Here is an 18,372-nt window from a genome sequence, read left to right on the forward strand (position 1 = left end):
TCAATATTTCCAGCTATGTAAACATCATATGTAGCCTACATGTGTTCAGAACACATGTAAACCAGAGGGTGCAGATTGTAGAGCTTTGAATACAATTTTAAAACATGCTGCATGTGTAACTTTATTCTAAGTGAGCGAAAAATACCTTTTCCAATGATGCATGTGATATATGCTATATGCCCAACATTTAACCACAGTCTGACATTGTACTGTAATATCCAGCTAATGTAACACCTGATGTAAACCATGAGGGTGAGATCCACAAATGTATTAAATGCTATCTGCCTTACATTTTTGTACAGCCTAATATTTCACTCAGCCTTAGCATTTCATTCAGAGATGTACTCTAGATAAGTGCAATAATCTCAGTTTGATGGATGGCCCAGCCGGAGCCTCAGGCCAGTGGTGTGTACATACTGCACTGGTTGCAGCAGAACGATAAAACCAACATAGGCAGGTGTGTTTGGTTAAGATGCACTTGTCAAGTGGGGTGACAAGCATGTCTGTGTTCATTCAAGTGAACCCCTTATCTGCACCTCTATGTCCCCCCTCATGAGACAAAAGCACTTCCCATGTTTGTATGATTTACTGCTCTCATGTAAAGCGCACCCGCCGGCACAGGCACACTGTGCGCGCACACACACACACACACACACACACACACGTGTACATTACCTTACAGAGGACAGTGTGATAGCAGATAAAGGAATGGCTGGAGCCTCTCATTACTGCTGACCTGTACAGTGTCCCCACAATTCAACATCGACAATAGAGTTCACCGTTTGTTTCTCTTTTTTTTTTTTTTTTTTTGTCTCTTTCTTTTGTACTTGGTCAGTCTGTATCATAATTATAATCATTTTTTATTATTTTTGTTTTAGTTAAACATTTTAGGAGGTTTGTAGCTGCAGTTTGTAGAGCGCGTGTGCCTGAGCCCGTTCAACCGCCTCGCTTATTTTTTTTAAATATTTTTTTTTGGTCTTTTTTTTTTTTGTTTTGACGTTTGAACTTTCACCGGCGTGAGCTGGAAGTGACGTCAGACTAGGAAGTACAGCTCGCTTTTGGCCGACAGCAGTAGGTAGCACTGGACTACAACAACAGCTCACATTATCTGGCATTTTGCCTCAGAAAGCAGCGTCTGAATGTATTTATAGACGGAGTCTCTGCCGAGCTGAAGTGCTGAATGTCCATCTCGTGTCGGTGAACATGACGCCGAGGTAAGCAGCTGTGTGTGTGATGCTGTGTGTGCTCTGCAGCTAGCCGCATGGAGCTAACGTTGTCCTGCAGCCTGACTGAACGTAACAGCAGCAAAGCTTCATTAAACCTCCTGATTTATCATTGCCTTGTAGTGCTAAAGTTACTTTACGACATTATGTGATCCTATTAGTCAGTTCGATGATAGTTCGTTATGGAAAAAAAAAACAACAAAAAAAAAAACCTGTGGAAAGATGCTCTTTTAAAGGGAAGTTACACCGTAAATATGATTCACGTGTTAGTTGTTACAGCTGAGAGAGACAGACTGTCGACGTGAGTTATCTAAAGACTCTCTGACACAAACCATTCACTTGGATATTGGCACGTTTTCTCCGTCAGAAGCTCCATTTTTAGTTTAAATTAATTTGTAAATAACATCTTGCCACCATCCCACTGAGTGACTCACTAATTCAGGAACAATAGAGCAACACCAACATGTGTCACCGGATGAGATCATCAGTTTCTGTCTCGAGATATATTTATAGACATTGTAGAAAAACATTTAGCAGCATTTCTGGTTTTTTAATATATATTTCTGGTTATTACTTCGCAAATCACGTGCTGGTGTGTCAAAATTGGCTGAAATCACGAGCTGGCTAAATATCACTGCTGCCTGCACACCCACATGAGTCATGTTTTGTTTCTGGGAAACGTACTGATGCTGTTCTCTTTCTCTATGTCCCTTTGCAGATGACTCACCAGTGGCTTGGACATCTGATTTGATGGAAGATGAGGCTTGCTCAGTTTGTTAGACTTGTCATTGCTTGTAATAAGAGCTACTGTAGCCACACAAACGACAGCGACATGGACAACAAACTATAGTGAATCATGATTGTTGCTTTTTGCACATCACACTCGCTGAATTAGCTAACGACATAAATTATAGTTTAATTTGTTTTGAATGGATTTCAGTTAAGAGCCAGTGCTGACGATGTCACTGGGCGAGCAGTCTCAGAAGTGGTTTCCAACCCATGTCCAAGCCACTGTTCTTCAAGCATCCGGTTTACAGCCCAAAGGCAAAAATGGCACCAATGATGCCTACACTATCATCCAGCTGGGCAAGGAAAAGTACTCGACATCAGTGGCAGAGAAGACACTTAACCCTGTCTGGAAAGAAGAAGCCTCCTTTGAGTTGCCTGGTCTACTTTTGGAGGGCAACCCCGAGGTGTATGAGCTCTGCTTTATAGTGATGCATCGGTCACTGGTCGGGATAGACAAGTTCCTGGGTCAGAGGTCCATCAACCTGAATGAAATCTTTGATAACAAGGAGAGAAAGAAAACTGAGTAAGTATCACATATTTTTTACAATGGTGTCATTGCTGTCAATACTGTTTACTTCTGATGGAAAAAAAAAGATTTGTCCCTTCCTCTTGTTTGCATTGTGGCTCCGGAAAGTCTCTCGTCAAGCAGGCGCCGAAAGTCTCTCTTGTTTTCGGTCTTATTTGCAAGTGATTCCTTTATTGTTTTACTTTCCGCATCTAATTGACGACTCCCCCGTGTCCTTATCTTGTGACCTACGACCAACTCAGTATCACCATACGAAAGCAGATACAAAGGGAATGGGGGTGACTGTCAACTGTTTGTCACACTATAAAAGCTGCCCTACGGAGGAGATCTGGGAGCACTGCTGGACACGTCTCTTTGAGGGTGCATGTATTTGCTCCTTCTTGCAAGAATAAAATATCTGATGTGTTTGATTTTGAACCGAGCCTCTGAGTAAATTTTCTAACAACTTCCCTGGGATTAGTACTGATTACTGTTGTAGGCCGGAGATATACTTCCTTTAAACTACGTGTTCGAGTGCACATGATGACTGCTATCCTGTGTCTGTATAGCGCGATGGTTGGGCATGTCCTCAAACATGAACACAACACGTTCGCAAACTCATGAGCGTCGAGGGCTGTGGTGGGGCGATATGGAGATGTGACAGCGACCTGCAAAACTAAATGGAAACAAGTCAGAGACTGTTATGTCCGTGCACCATGGATGATGCAGAAAATACAGTGTGAACAGAGTTGATGGTGAGATTTGTCCCTGTGTGATCTCAAATTCACCAAAGTAGCGATTGTCGCCACATGTGTTGTTTACATCAGGCAAATCCAGATGTTCTAATTATACCCTTGTTTCTCTGGTGTGTGCCCCCTCGTGGAGTCCTCCAGTAACACGTAGAGTACCGAGGCATGTGAGCGATATCATTCACAACACAACCGGTTGTAAACGCAAAAGCAAGTATATTTCCGCCCTCACTCTGTTGCAGTATATGCACACCCCTTAAAATATGCTAATCACTTTTTAAATTGGAGGATAAATGATTGTTTGATGCTAAATTCTTACCATATATGTTTTGCTATTTTTTTTTCCCACCCATTTTTGGGGGGGGAATATGCCTCCTTTATATTTTCAGGTGAGCACAAGTGACAAGAATGTCTTCATTATTATCCATTTGTTGAATACAGTCATTCAAAACCCAGTTAGTTTACAATACTCCCCCAATAAATGTTACAATACTTTGTAAAGGCACAGTAGTACCCTGAATACATGTGAATGATGGAAAACGGTGCAGGAATTAGTAAAACATCAAGCTAAAGAGCTGTCTCATCAGTTTACATGTAATTTGGACTGTTGTGTTTGGATGCCACCTAATTAATTTGTCTCGTGGGAATCTTGAGTATTTGAGCTCTTTTATTTGATGCTGTGTTGGTGGAGGAACAGACTTCTGAGAGGAAGTGGAAAATATTTGCAGAACTATTCCAGTCATAAGTGGATTACAGCATGAGCTAAATCAGTTGTTATTTGTCACATTTGCCACACATGTTATTGCCATATTAGGCTCCAACAAATGTACTGTGTTTTGCGTGTTATATTCTGCACTCTGTTCTCAATTAAGTCTGTGACCTCACTCCTTTACACCACATGATTTAAATACCATTCCAGTCCTTCATTCTCTGCATGCGCTTGTTTTAGAAATCCATTTTATTAGATTGATCTGTTTTGATTTGAAGAGCAGAAATTAAATTGTTTGTAGCCCAGTAGGTGAATTAGTCTAACAGAAAGAAATGAGGTCGTACACTCAGTGACCACATATTGGTTGAACTTTGATTTTTCCATCTTGCTGGCCCTCCATTGTTTGAGGTTTGGCAATGAATCAGCCTACATTGTTGAGAGATTATTTTTAGCTTAATCACTGACATGGTGAGCACTAGTTGGCCTAATTGAAACGAGTGAAGCTGGACAAACATGTCCTGTTAGTCACTCCCATACTGACGGTTTTCTTTCAAAGGTGTGACTGGAAAAAGGTCTTTTCTTCAACGTCCTTCAGGGGGACCTGGGTTTGAATCTTGGCCTGCTTGCGTAGAGTTTTGTTGTCACCCTCAGGTTTTAATCTTGTCTCCATGCTCTGTGTCCCCATCAACCCAAAAGGGATCAAAGTAAAGAGAGGTTGCAGCTCCAGACTCTAAATTGTCTCTAGGTGTGATACTGGCAGCCAGTAGCGGTTGTCAGTCAGGTCTAACTCGTAGATTCCCCCCGGCACTGGTCTGTCACGTTACGTCTGTGATGCTGTATTGTTATGTCCTCTGCACGTCTTCATCCCCCACCGAGGGCATTTCAGAAGCAAAGGGTTTTGGCTAAAAAATTTCCCCTCGGGGATTAATAAAGTAAATACCTACCTACCTACCTGATCTTGTTGACTTACTGATTTGGCCATTTTTCCTTGATTTTTGTGCATCTAACCGAGACAGGCCCAGAATAAATTGTTAAATGGTTTCTTTTGTTCTTATTGTCATTATTAATGCATTTGTGCTGTAGCCTACAGACAAAATTAATACCGTTTTAGGCATTAAAAATACATTCATCCTCATAATTGTTACATATTCACACACAGTTCCTGTTAGCAGGAGGAGAGTGCATCTTTTCTCCTAAAACCCAGAGGGTGGATGTTGACATAGGATCGGGAGTCTACACAAGGTGTTTTATTTTGCAAATTTAGCAGGTTTTCTGTGCTTTACTGTGTTTGACTTCCTGCCCCGCTGATCTGCTCTGTGCAGCACGATGCGACTGGGCACACGTTTTTAGTGGAGCAGAGTGGAAACACGCTTCTGGGACACGTCTACGTCTGGTGGAATCATAAACGTTCACCTTAAGTGGCCGTGGCACAGCCGCAGCACGATGCTGCCATTTCTGGTGGAGCGCAGCCTTAACTGAGTCAGCCCTCTCATAAACAGGTGACTTATGGAGGCTGTTTATAAGGTTTGCCCCCCTGTGGAACGACTGTACAAAAAGCTTGAACAGGCACTAATGTAAAATAATCTAACACCCTCTTCATACTATCATAGCTTAAAGAGGCAATGTTGTATTTGGCTTGGGTTGTTGACCCTTAAAAGTCCAACACACAGACACACACACATTTCTTAAACCTACATTAAGCATACAGGAACTGAATTAACAAATTGGTTCTGGTGTTAATTAGCTTTCTGCGCATTTGAGCATGGAAAGACATTAGCGCACTTCCTCTTTGCCCATCAGTTGGGAGAATCACAATATGTTATAATCAGTGTGGATGGGTTTTATTTATTTAGGTGCCTGAACCGATGCACCTCCAGGCTGTGTACTTTTTCAGCAGCGGTTCTGTAATGGATATGCCCTTGTTGCTTGTTGGCCTAATCCCACACTGCAGCCGTACTTGACAATGATGCCGGGACCCTCGATATTATATCCACACTCCACAGTGGGTCTGTGTTCACCGCGGCCCATCCGCAGTGTTTTTGAACTGACATATTGGGGAGGAAAGCCCGTCTTGATATCTGAGTAGGCAGCCCATAATTATCGCACACCTGTGTTTGTTGATTGTGAGGAGTTTCCCAGCGGTCTGAGCCCGAGTGGGAGGATTGTGGTTCCAAGCACAGGGAGGTTTATCTTGGCCTTGAGACACACGTGAGATGCAGCCGCGGCCCCTCGGCAGCGGCATGCTGTGGCTGCTGATCAGCCGGAGCGCGGCACACAGCCTGGGAATTGGACCCAACAAGGCCTTTGAGGACTGGGCTCCTGGGCCACTAGCTAGGCAGGATAGGATAGCGTTCAACAGCTGCGGTTTTTAAAAATCCAATACCAACCCTTTTTTTTGGGGGGGTGGGGGGGGATTGACCTGGTAACTGAAATTTCATGCTGGACTTCAAGGAATACTACAAATCTGTATTCACATCCAGGAGGAAATATCAGTGACCGTCCTGAAATAAAAACAGTCATGCAACTATGTTTTCACTTCAAGGCTTCTATATTAGGAACCAAAAAATGTGATTATATTGATTAAACTGCAGCATGATGGAGGCGGATGAGAGTTCTGGCTACACCCATCCTTTTTGTTCATACTAATGTGGTAAATGCAGACATAAAAGATTGATAAATACTTGTTTCATGCTGATGTTGTTTTCCTAATGGACACTGTCACAAGCCCTATAACACAGAGGATATGTCTCATTAGCATGTATGAACTGTTGTGTCGCCCTGCCATGTGGCTTTGCAGCTTCCCGATTGCTTGTCGTTGCATTTCTGAACAAAGGCCAGATTTGTGCAAATGCCACTTTATTTCGCTCTGAGCGAAATGCATAAATCCCATTACTTCCAGTTGAAAAAGCAGAGGTTAAACAAATAGGAGGCCGAAAGCAGCCCGAAACGGTCTATATTATTCTGCAGCAGGCTATTTCTTCTGTTCAGTTTGCAAAGAATAATGTTTATCCTCTGAATGATAAATTGTATTCTCAGTTGTGTCAAAAAAAGTTCAAACGATTTAAGCCCCTGCATTTGTGTGTGGCTTTTGGATTAGTCTTCTCAAATTAGCCTTTTCAGTGGTGTCCATAAAGAAGTATGTAGAGCACATTAGAAAGAATGTGGGCTATTTTTTACATTTGTCACATTGTTTGATAGTGTAAAGACTTTTACCACATCCTGACTTTGTATACCTGTCTCCCTGAATTATGCTGAATTACGTGTAATCAACTCAGAGGATTTCTATAAATCCTTCTCTTTTTATATAAATTGTCTCATTGAATTGGCTCAGCCTAAGCTTCCTGCTCTCTGGTTTTAGCTGGTATTCCTTGGAGTCCAAGCCGGGGAAGAAGAGGAAAGAACGAGGTCGCGTCCAAGTGAGCATTCAGTTCATGAGGAACAACATGACGGCCAGCATGTTCGACCTCTCCATGAAGGAGAAGCCCCGCTCGCCGTTTTCCAAACTGAAGGACAAAATGAAGGGTCGCAAGCACGACAGCGGCTTCAGTGACACGTCTTCGGCCATCTTGCCCCGCTCTGCCATGTGTGACTCGGAGCCCAGCCGTCAGTCCTTCGGCCCAGAATCACAACCACCCCAGCCTGAGACAAAGGTCAAGAGACCGCTGCTGGCCGGGGCCCATAAACTCTCTGCAGCCCATTCCATGTCAGATCTCATCGGGACCCACTTTCGACCCAAGCTGGACTCCATGAACTCCATAGAAGAGAGCGGTGAGGCTTTGCTTTTTCAGATTTGTTTCTTTTATTTGTCCATTTTTAAAATAAATCCAGTTTTTTAGTCTGATCTTAAAGGTGTGATAGGTAAACATTTATTGCTCCTTGGCACATGTCTGAAGGGGACTGAGAGGGTTTTCAAAATAGAATCAGGGATGTTTTTTTACTCAATGACTCAGTGAGTCATTGTCACATTCTCATGATTTCATTTTCAAAGATGCAGGACAGCAAGATGAAAGGTCTCATTCATAAGCATTAAAATAACAGACTAGTGTTAAAATTAAAGTATTTTATAATGTGGTTTAATGTCTCTAAACACAACTTACTTGACTTGTGTCTAACAATGAACATGGTATACTGTTGTAATTTTTAGTGGCCATCAGTAGAGGTCGATCAAATTCACAGACCTTTGGAGATACATTTATATATATATATTTATTTATTTATCAACATATCCATATATGGATATATCCACATATATATATATATTATATGTATTTAGAGAGACAGACAGTATCAGTTATATAAACATTAACAACGTAAGGTAGCCAATGGCTGCTCACTTTTACTGTCCTGAATCATGTAGCAGCAGAAAAAGAGAAAAGATGGGTAAGAATTGGACACATTAGACCCCACAGATACAACATGGTCATTTTGTGCCAAAGCAGTAAAATTTATACTATCGCCAAGAAAAGCTTCAACACCGCAGCACCAGATTTGTCTGATTTTCTTTACTAGTGACTTGGTAAAATGAACAAACGAAAAAACAATCACATATTTTGCCTTTTGAAGAATGTGATTCGTTGTTTCTGTAGAGTTTTTATGTTCATGCTGATGTATTGTTTTTTATTTCTCCTCCGGGAAGTACAGGTGGCCCTCACAGGCGTTCCCAGAGCGAGGTGCCAGGCTACCAGGACGGCGAAGCACACAGTGACCCTTTCACTGATATCAGTGACACCCTGCCACAGAAGTATGCCACGCTCCCACGCAACCGCAACCCGTTCGAGGGGGAGCACGGGCAGCTGTGGGACCGGGCGGAGCGGAAGGAGAAAAAGGAGAAGGTCAGCCTACTGGAACGCGTGACGGGGAAGAAGGAAGGCCGCAAGACCAGCAACGGGGGGCGTTCAGGGAGCTCTGGAGACCTGCGGTCCCCCAACCCCTTTAGTGGAGACTCACAAGCAGACACCAACCCATTCAGCTCCCACTACAAAGCCAGGTAGTCCCGTTTGTGTTGGTCTTCATCGAAGTTACCGCACAACTCTCACTTTACTCATCTCTGGAAATGGTTTTGTCTTAATCTGTTTGTAGTCTGTGGTTGCTTCATGTTTCCATGGAGACGGTCCTTTAATCAGTCATGGGACCGACGCATCACCAGGGATAGCATGTATTTAAATTAATATAGTTCAACATTATTTATGAAATGCCATTGGTGGTTACAGAAATGTACAAAAGAAACACAAGGCCATAAATATCAAACATATAGAACAACTTTACAACCATCTTTTGAGAATATACACTTTTTTTTAAAAATAGAAGCATAAATTCATACAATTTTTCTAAACACTGCACACTCCAGTCTCTTAATATTTATGGATGCTCTAACTAATTTTAAAATCAATCTTCAGCAGACGCATTCATCCTTTAACTACATTTAGTCAAACATGTCTGTTGAGAATAAAAATAAATAAAATTACTTTAAATCAGATTCATCATTTATCTCTTTCTAGCTCGGAGTGCCCAGTTTAGAAATTCACAATACTTCCTTCTGAAGGAGACACTTCTGTAAATGTCAGCCCCTCTCTAGACTACATACATTTCCAAAAATTTACATTTAAATTTACCTTTTTGGTTTTTTTTATTTGTGCGTCTCACATGAACAAACGTTAATGCCAAACTGCTGCCAGGTTTTGGTTCGATGGTGTTTTTTAACAAATCAGACTCGTTCATAGTTTACAGTAAATGTGCGAATAAAATCACATCTAAATGTGTCCACTGAAATGTGCATTTCTTCCATGCTCTAAGTTTAGCCTCCATCCACGTAGCTGGAATCAGTGTTTGGCTCTTGTTTTTCATCATGTCTGTGAATCATCTCACAATCCCCAAAAACATGATCTTGTTCCCTGATGGGACAGCCACCGCTCCAGCGGATATTGGTTACTGCATTCCCATAAAGTTTCAAATACCTTGTTGATTGAAATCTACTACAGCATCCCCCCCCCCTTCTCTCCTTCTCCTTCAGATACAGTTGTTGAAACACTTCCACTGAGTTCCTCTGTATATTTCCTGTGTTACATAAAGATTTGGTGAGCGCTGTGGCTAAGTTCTGTTTTATCAGAGTGGAAGGTGTCATTAGTGGCTCTTTAGAGTGCCTGGGCTTGATAACAGAGCCCTCTGAGCTATAGTAATGAGATCTTCTGCAGAGATAGACCACCCAATTAACCACTTATCTCTGTAGGCACCAGTCCATCATCTTTACTGCTGCCTTTGTCAAACACGAGCTCACTGGTCATTTGTAATGTGCTGCATGAGTGCAAAAAGGTGGTATTAAGTACAATGCAATTTTATGTTTACACTCTTTCTCCTAAATGTGTCTTATTATCGCAGGTGATGGACACCTAAGAGCCTCTATATTAGTAAAATACTGATAATCGTACCCAAAAATATCCAATGCAAGGCTTTCATGATGACTGACTTTCTGTTTGATTGTTTTGCAGTTCTAAAAAGCCAACAGGAAGTGACATCATCACCTTTGGCCAGAAGAAGAAGGACATCTATGGCAAGAAAAATGTAAGAAAAGCCTTCTTGTAGAAGCAAATGATTTTTCAGATGATGTTGCAGGTTGTCAGCTTTATCAGACAATGACTGAGATGTTAAAAAAAAAAAAAAAAAAGAAGGAAAAAGTAGAAATGATCCGATCGCTCGCCTCGGTGTTATTACTCGATCTGTAGTGTGGAGCAGATTTTTAATTGAGAAATCTTCAGTTTCGTTTGACGTAGCAGCTGGTGACATTGATCTCTGTGAGATCTGTGACAATTCAGATGTGCCACTCAACTAATTAGCAGCTGCACACATCGGTCATCATGTCGGATCCGATCATAATTTGAAGCTGTGTGAAATTTCGGGCTGTAAGGTCAGTCACAGTGGTGTGATGAACTGATTCTGTAATTGCAATTTTTTTTTTTGTTATTGAGAAAAGACATCAAAATATCTTTCTTTTTTTTATGATTAGTACACGATTCTTATGAAATGTTTTAACCGTTTCATACTTTGTGTTTTGTTTGAATTCTTTCTAATGTGTAAAAAAATTTAAAAATTAAATTCTCAGGCTATTACGCAGCACAACCGGTTCATGCAGTCCGAGGGAGCGGCAGCTAAAGTGATGCCTAAATGAGGAGGAGAATGCTGATAATGGCTTTCCTCACCTTTTCTTTGTGGGTGTTGAGGGCTGTCGGTATCCACACATGTGCCCCCGTGCATGCTGCTGTGCCTCGCAGAAATGGCAGCTCCCATTTCCTCTGCTTCAAGGCCCTAATTAACCGCACGCAGGGGGAAGGGAGGTGTGTGGGGGGAGAGGGGGGGGGGCAGCAAGAGATTTCAAAGGACTGAGCTTTTAGATTCTCAAAGCTGAGCTCATTAGAAACTGTAATGACACAACTGGAGAATGCCAAGTGTGCGCCTTATCTTCTCCTCACTACTGATCGCAGAAAAATGGTCATCATTACTTTGCCAGTTCATGGTCATTTCCAGGCCTTTGTCACCAGCCACTAAAGCTCCTGATTATTATGCTCTCCCTGTGTGTGTGTGTGTGTGTGTGTGTGTGTGTGTGTGTGTGTGTGTGTGTGTGTGTGTGTGTGTGTGTGTGTGTGTGTGTGTGTGTGTGTGTGTGTGCGTGTGTGCGTGCGTGTGTCTTGTATGTGAAACTAACATCCTCTTCCACATGGCTGTCGGTGCTCTTATTCCCTCTCAGTTGGCTTAAGTGCAGTATCTTTGAGTGAGATGCCTTGTTTGTGTAGTGTGTGTGTGTGTGTGTGTGTGTGTGTGTGTGTGTGTGTGTGTGTGTGTGTGTGTGTGTGTGTGTGTGTGCGCGTGCGTGTGCGTGTGTGAGGAATAGGTTACCGAGCTCTGTTCCTGAAACCCTCCTTACGTTGGACATTTAATCTCTGCGGCGAATATTTCATTTTGGTTTGTGTCGCCCCGCAGTAGCCTCTGTGCTGTTAGCCGCGATAAGATACCTGGTGAGCAGTCCCGTTCCAGGTCTTTCTGCATTGTCTTTGCCGTAGCAGTCGAGGTTTTGAATGGTGCACGGGAGTGGAAGCTGATAAGTGTGGTATTTTAAACAGGGGTGAAGGCTTTGCTGCTCTATCCGTTCGGGGGAGGATGCCCAGCACTGAAGCGATAAAGTGGTCCCTCATTAAAAACGATTACAGCTCCTCTCGTACCCGCGCAATATGATATGCACATACCGTACCACACTGCTCCGTCCAAATAGATTGTCCTCAAAGAGCAAAGCTGGGCTTGGGTTGCATCCTTATTTTGGTATTTATTAGCCTGACCTTTAATTGTAGAAATATGCAGCTTGGCATTTCCCCCTCAAAACAAAGATGCCATTTTTTAAGAAAATCTTTATTGTTAAATCCTGGCAGGCTACATACGTTCTCCAAGTAAAGAGATCACACTTTGAAATGCTTGAAGCCAGTGTTGGGAAGGTTACTGTTGAAATGTAGTAGGTTACAGACGTTTACTTACCCTGTTAAAAATGGAACAAATTATGTAACTATTTTAATTACTTCATCAAAGTGATGTCACTCTTTGATTACTTTTTTGATAACAATAATTTGTTAGAACAAATGTTTTAAACAGGGCAAGTTGAAAAGTCCTAAAAAACTAAATGTAACCTAGTCAGTGTAAACATCCCAAAGGAGCTCAGCACTGATGATTGTCAAACTAATAATTATAACTCCAATTAAGATCTGAACGTTCTGATTTTAAAGCTCAATAAAGAATAGTTATGTAGATCACAGCTGACTGCAGTGAAGGAATCACCAACATTTTGAATAGTAATTTCATTACTTTTTTTTTCTCATTAACTTTTTACTTTTATTAGGTAATTTAGTTAATAAATGTATTAAGTTACTCCCCACACTGCTTGACACTAAAGAAAAAGGAGATCAACTTTCTTCAGATGTTAGCTGGGTGTCAAAGTTAAGTCCCTGTGGGGCTGTTAAACTGCTTTTTGATTGGTTATAAATACTGTTGACAGTATTGGATCGTAACATCTGCCAAACAATGCATTGACATGTCGGTGCTGAAGCTCTGGAGACCCGTCACGTCTTAACAACTCTCAATTCGCCTTCACAAGCAGCGGAGAAGAAAACATAAACACATGACAGTTGATGTCACGTTCGGCCAACATGTTTCATTAGTCTGGTTTTTTTTCTGTCTGTGTCATGAGCGAACATAAAGACTTATCTGTGCTCGTGTCTCCGTTGTCAGATGCTGATATTTCATAGAAGATCATTCAACTATTTTAGTCTACTTTTACAAAACAACATGCAAACCTCCAAATCTGCCGTCGTGACACTGTCCTTGTTTTCCTTATTTTAGGAGGTGACGCGGGAGAGCGTGTCCGCCTATAGCAACTTGTCCTTCGAGGAAGTCGTGCAGGAACTCATCAAGCAGAAGGAAGTGGTGAAAAAGAAAGACGCCCACATCAGGGAGCTGGAAGACTACATCGATAACCTGCTGGTACGCGTCATGGAGGAGACGCCGAGCATCCTTCGGACACCCTACGAGCCGAAAAAGAAGGCGGGTAAACTCTCCAAAAAGTAGAAGAAGAAAAAAGGTCACGGGATGAAAAGTTCCAAATGAAGGTTGAGCAATAGCTTATGGATCAAATGGGAAGATAAGTGGGAACAAATGGGACTGATCAAAGTCAGACTTACGATTATGAGTTATTAGCACATTTTTATTCAGTGGATGTAGTTTTTATAGACTTTTTTTCAACGTTCTGGTTATTTTAGGTCACACAGGGTTTTTGGCATCCCTGTGTTTCTGTTTTCAAATTAATTTCTAATTAGTCGACGCTAAATCCTTTTTTTTTTTTTAGGTACTTACCTAAATACGCAAAACTCATCTGTCCATTCAAGTCAAATACATTCCATGTTTTTGACAAAGATTGTGTTTTTCTGATTTGAATGCACTTGTTACCCGCGGAGATCTGTTGCACATACAGTTGCCATCATCTGCCGAGAAGCTCTTACAGTGCAAATGCTGCCAAATCGGTGTTTACCAGCTGCTGGAGGCGCAGTTCTCTGCTATTTGCGGACAGTTGGTCAAGATGAAGCTGTAGTTACCGTGTTTACAATCAAGTACAAATCTTAAACTTGCCGCCCTAAAGTACGACACACATTCAGCAGCAGGGGCAGCGTCGACTTTTCTCCGATTCTTTTCACTGCTGCAAATGTGGAAGAATTCAGCCTGAGTGATTGATGGGAATCCGGGCGTCTGGTCTTTCTCTCTTGTACCGAGTTATCCTTTTTGTTTTGGAAGAACAAATGTACATTCCTGTTTTCAGTTACTGACTTTTTATTTTTATTTTACTTTATTCTTTCATTTGTGATGACTATCATTTTATTTTCTTGGACCAGGGGTCTCACAATGATCATTTTACTGACTTTAAGTGCAATAATCAGACTTTAAACATGTTGCTTTACATTCTGCTGGTAATTTTCCTGTTTACATTTTAATCACATGTTTGACGTTGATTTTACTGATAGAAAAGCTCAGAGATCTTTGTTACAGCCTCCACCGATGGACCGGCCTTCGGCTCCTTCTGCTGAAGATTGTATTCATGGTACTTACTGTAGCTGCACCTGTGGATTTATGCCGAACAATCTTTATTTATAAATGTTTCACAGCTCATTTACATATGAATATTACTTTTATGTATTTGCACGGTACTTTATGTTAAAAACGCTAAACACTGTAGTAACACTGGACACTTTGTGCACATCTACAAAAAGTATTGCTAATTATATAACATGGTATTCCTGTAATTCATAAGTCACAGATTCATCATTTCTTTTTCACAACAACCCAAACAAACATACAAGATCTGAGTGTCTCACCTGTTTACTTCTGAGAATCTGTTGATAATTGTTCAAAGTAAACAACGGAGCTCACAAATAGCCGATGTCAGAAGCTAACTGTCCTCATTTCATTGTTTTGCCGTCACGTATGTCACCTCAGTCTGTGATGCTAATGTCATGACAACACGTTTCTATGTTTGTAATTCTGTTGATTTATCCGTTTCCTCTGGGCAGCTGCTGGATCTCACTGCTGGTACCAAAATGAACTACGTGTCTGCTGAAGGATTTTAGTGTCAGTAAGAGGCCTCGGTTCACTTCTACATGTGCTTGTACTACGTGTTGTATAGTCACTTACTGATGATTAGGTTTACATATTTCATTGTTTATTCCAGTGTGATGCGAAGCAGCTTCATCTCCAGTGTTAAACATGTTTTGTATTGACATTTCTGATGAGATAGCAAACACCTATATCATTTGCTGGTATCAATTCTGGTATTTATATCTGTTTATAATTCCTTTGCAGTCTTGAAAATATTTGACCTTTACACTGTCTGATACCAAATCACAGGTGAGACGAACGGCAACACTATCTGTGCTATGTCAGCCGTTAAAACCACAGCTCGACTCTCCCTGGAAGTTTCAACACTCGCAGACACATTTTGTCGTTTGTCACTAATTGTTCTTATTTTCTGCAGTAGTTATTTCACTGGATGGTTTGTGATCTCTTTTTGGACCTGAAGCCAATCTCTCCTGGTACTGAATGTATTCTGGTTGGCTTTGAAACACTTAATTCTGACATGTATAATGATATACTATACACTACAAGGCCATTGACCCTCACTTGCCTTTCAAGTATTCGGTGTATCCAAAGATATCATTTCATGGGTGGTTGTTTTTCCCCTTTTCTCTTCTTTCTGTTTAGTTCTTTCAGGCGTTTGTCAAATTCCTTTGCATTGGAAATAGAATGTCTAATTTTACATATACTTTGTAATGCCAAAAAATGTTTGATTCAGTTTGTGAGATCATGAGTATTATGTGATACTAAGAGTCCATTTTCCGGGATGGAAAAGCTTCTCACTGATTGCCTTCTTACGTTAAGTGAAGTGTAAATTTTGTGTCTTCATTTTTAAACTGCTTTAACTTTGTCTGTATTGGTACTTAAGCAGATAATCGTGGACCTTTCCAACCGCTTAATACTTCCATTGTACATACTGTACAGCCACTTTGTAATATTACTTCAAGTCCTTTGAGGTTTTTGCACATTTTGTCGTGCTGTAAAATGTAGTAAAACGTGCTTCCTGGGGGTTTATTCTGTCTGAGGTTCAGTCAAAGTACGAGCAAGGCTAAATGAAATTTCAGAAGTGGGTATAAAAGTGTAAAACTGAGAAAATATTCACCACATCATTCATTTGAGCCAAAGTGACACTGACAGACTGATTTAATTGTGATACTCAGGCTTTTTAGCTCAGTTTTTCTTTCTAATGCCTTTTTGTAGCGAAAGATGATTTCTCTGGTTAGCAGATTAAATGTGTGGGTTTGTGAATTTTTGTTGTAGGTTGTCATGTACATCCGAATATAACTCATACGGGGTATGAAACAGGTGATTTACACTCGTGTCTACAGTGTGCCCTACAGCCCTGCTCCTTGGCTTAAATGATGAAATAATGAGATAAGGTCTGAGAACATTTAATGTCGAATACATTCAGACCCGGAGGTTATTTAGTTCAAATAAAAAATGGGGGGGTGAGTTGTTCAAATTAATTAATTTTGCCTGTCATTTTTTCCTTTAGCTTGATTGATACATTTGCTTTATGCTTTAATGTAATTTGGTGCTTTGGTAGATGTCAAACTAAAACATAAATCTAAATGAAAAGCATTTTCTAATCATTTTCTTGCACAGCAGTGTAAATGGATACATTGCAAAAAAAGAAAAAAAAGACATCATTATTGTACTTCTCTCTCCTCTCTTTGCATAATATCTGTCATCCAATAAATGCCATGTGTTTGAATATGCAAAGCACTCAAAATGCTCAGAGGCTGATTTCCCTGTAAAAGTTGGCCTGTGCCATAATTGAAGTTTATATAGATTGAGTTGCACATGCATCCAAGTACGTTTTAAGTGTTGTAGGTAAATGTGCAAACATATGGGGATCTCTTTTTTTCCCCTCCTTGTTGACGAAGCATGCATTGAACCTTTTGATGGAGATGACATAAAGCTCGAGTCGGATCTCACAATCCTCCTCTGGCAGTCTTTTAAGTCTTTTTTTTCTTCTTTTTTTTTTTACTGATAATATGATGCTGCTTGCCATAGGCCACATACAGCTGCCAGACACTAAGACGTAAGCTCCAGCTAAATCCCCTGACGGTGCTTGTAATGTGTTGAAGGAAATGATGACTGTGTTTATAAAAGATCTTTCCAGTTAGCAAAGCTTCATTGACTTTTAGGGAATTGTATGGTGGCTGGTGCACAGAGGCCAACCCAATTAACCATAATATGAGTTGAGTTTAGTGCCCCGACACGGCCGAGACCTGAGACGATATTTTGGCTCCGGTCTGCTCCTGAATGTGTCTCTTTCAGGCCTTGTAATGTAACCAGTTGAATTAAATGGATTCTTGTTATTTCTGCATGTCAATCACACTTTTTATTATGTAACACTAACACACTGGACAAACTAGCGTTTCCTGATCTAGAAACATTTTCATCGAACCTCATCACACAACCTTCATGAGATGTATTTAACTCAACTGTACAGTGTATAAGATTAAATTAACTTTCATCATCATTTTCACACAATAGCCAATATGCAAGACCTTCATATCTGGATGTTTGGGGACAAGAATGTATGGTTTTTTTTGTTTTTTTTTAATTATTATTATTGTAGTGCTGGAAACACGTTGGGCTATTGAAAATGTATGTGTTATAATGACAGTATAATGCTGTTACTGGTGACTATGTCAAGTGCCAACTAAAGTCCTACGAGTTTGGTGATGCATTTCCTGATATTCACCCGTCCTCCATGTGCTACAGTTTGTAATATTGACTTTTATCACCACCATTACAATCAGATTCCAATATTTCACTGGATGTAGCTTGAAAGGCACACGGAAGATTGTATTGTCCTTTTCAATAAACTCACTGTAAAGGCAAATCGCTGCTTTGTTTGTTTGTTTGTTTCTTTCTTTCTTTCTGAGGCAGAAAGATCGAAAGCTGGTATGCACAAGAGAAATTAGAATTTTATAATATAATTACATTTTACAGCAGATCTGGTGCAAATCTTCCATAAAGTGGATTGCTGACTCTTTGGTTTAACACCTGTTCTATCCTTCTTACGGCTAAATTAAAAGCCACTCTCAATTAACTCTCATCTCGCTGGCAGTTAAACCACGATTAGTGTTTCTAATTGCGCTGATTTGTGTCAAGCTTTTGTTTTCTCTCTGCTCAAAGCAGCTCTTCCTTTTGTTCCTCAGAAATTCCCATGCCCTCCTGGCGAAAAGAGAGACGCGGCATCGGTTGACAACTGAGTAGCAAGATTGCTTG

General features: G+C 40.9%; 1 protein-coding gene across 1 annotated transcript; it reads left to right on the top strand.

Moving 5' to 3' along the window:
* Positions 1–1,056: 1,056 nt before the first annotated feature.
* On the top strand, positions 1,057–17,983 carry LOC138195601 (rab11 family-interacting protein 2). Its single transcript, XM_069145186.1, has 6 exons — positions 1,057–1,214; positions 1,942–2,535; positions 7,334–7,743; positions 8,617–8,962; positions 10,461–10,533; positions 13,351–17,983. The coding sequence occupies exons 2-6, from the start codon at positions 2,183–2,185 to the stop codon at positions 13,573–13,575; spliced, it is 1,407 nt and encodes a 468-aa protein (XP_069001287.1). The 5' UTR covers positions 1,057–1,214; positions 1,942–2,182; the 3' UTR covers positions 13,576–17,983.
* The last annotated feature ends 389 nt before the right edge of the window (positions 17,984–18,372 follow it).

This window comes from Embiotoca jacksoni, unplaced genomic scaffold (assembly GCF_022577435.1).
Source record: "Embiotoca jacksoni isolate LCO1_2020_lvr unplaced genomic scaffold, fEmbJac1.0.p SCAF_12, whole genome shotgun sequence".
NCBI classification, from domain to species: Eukaryota; Metazoa; Chordata; class Actinopteri; family Embiotocidae; genus Embiotoca; species Embiotoca jacksoni.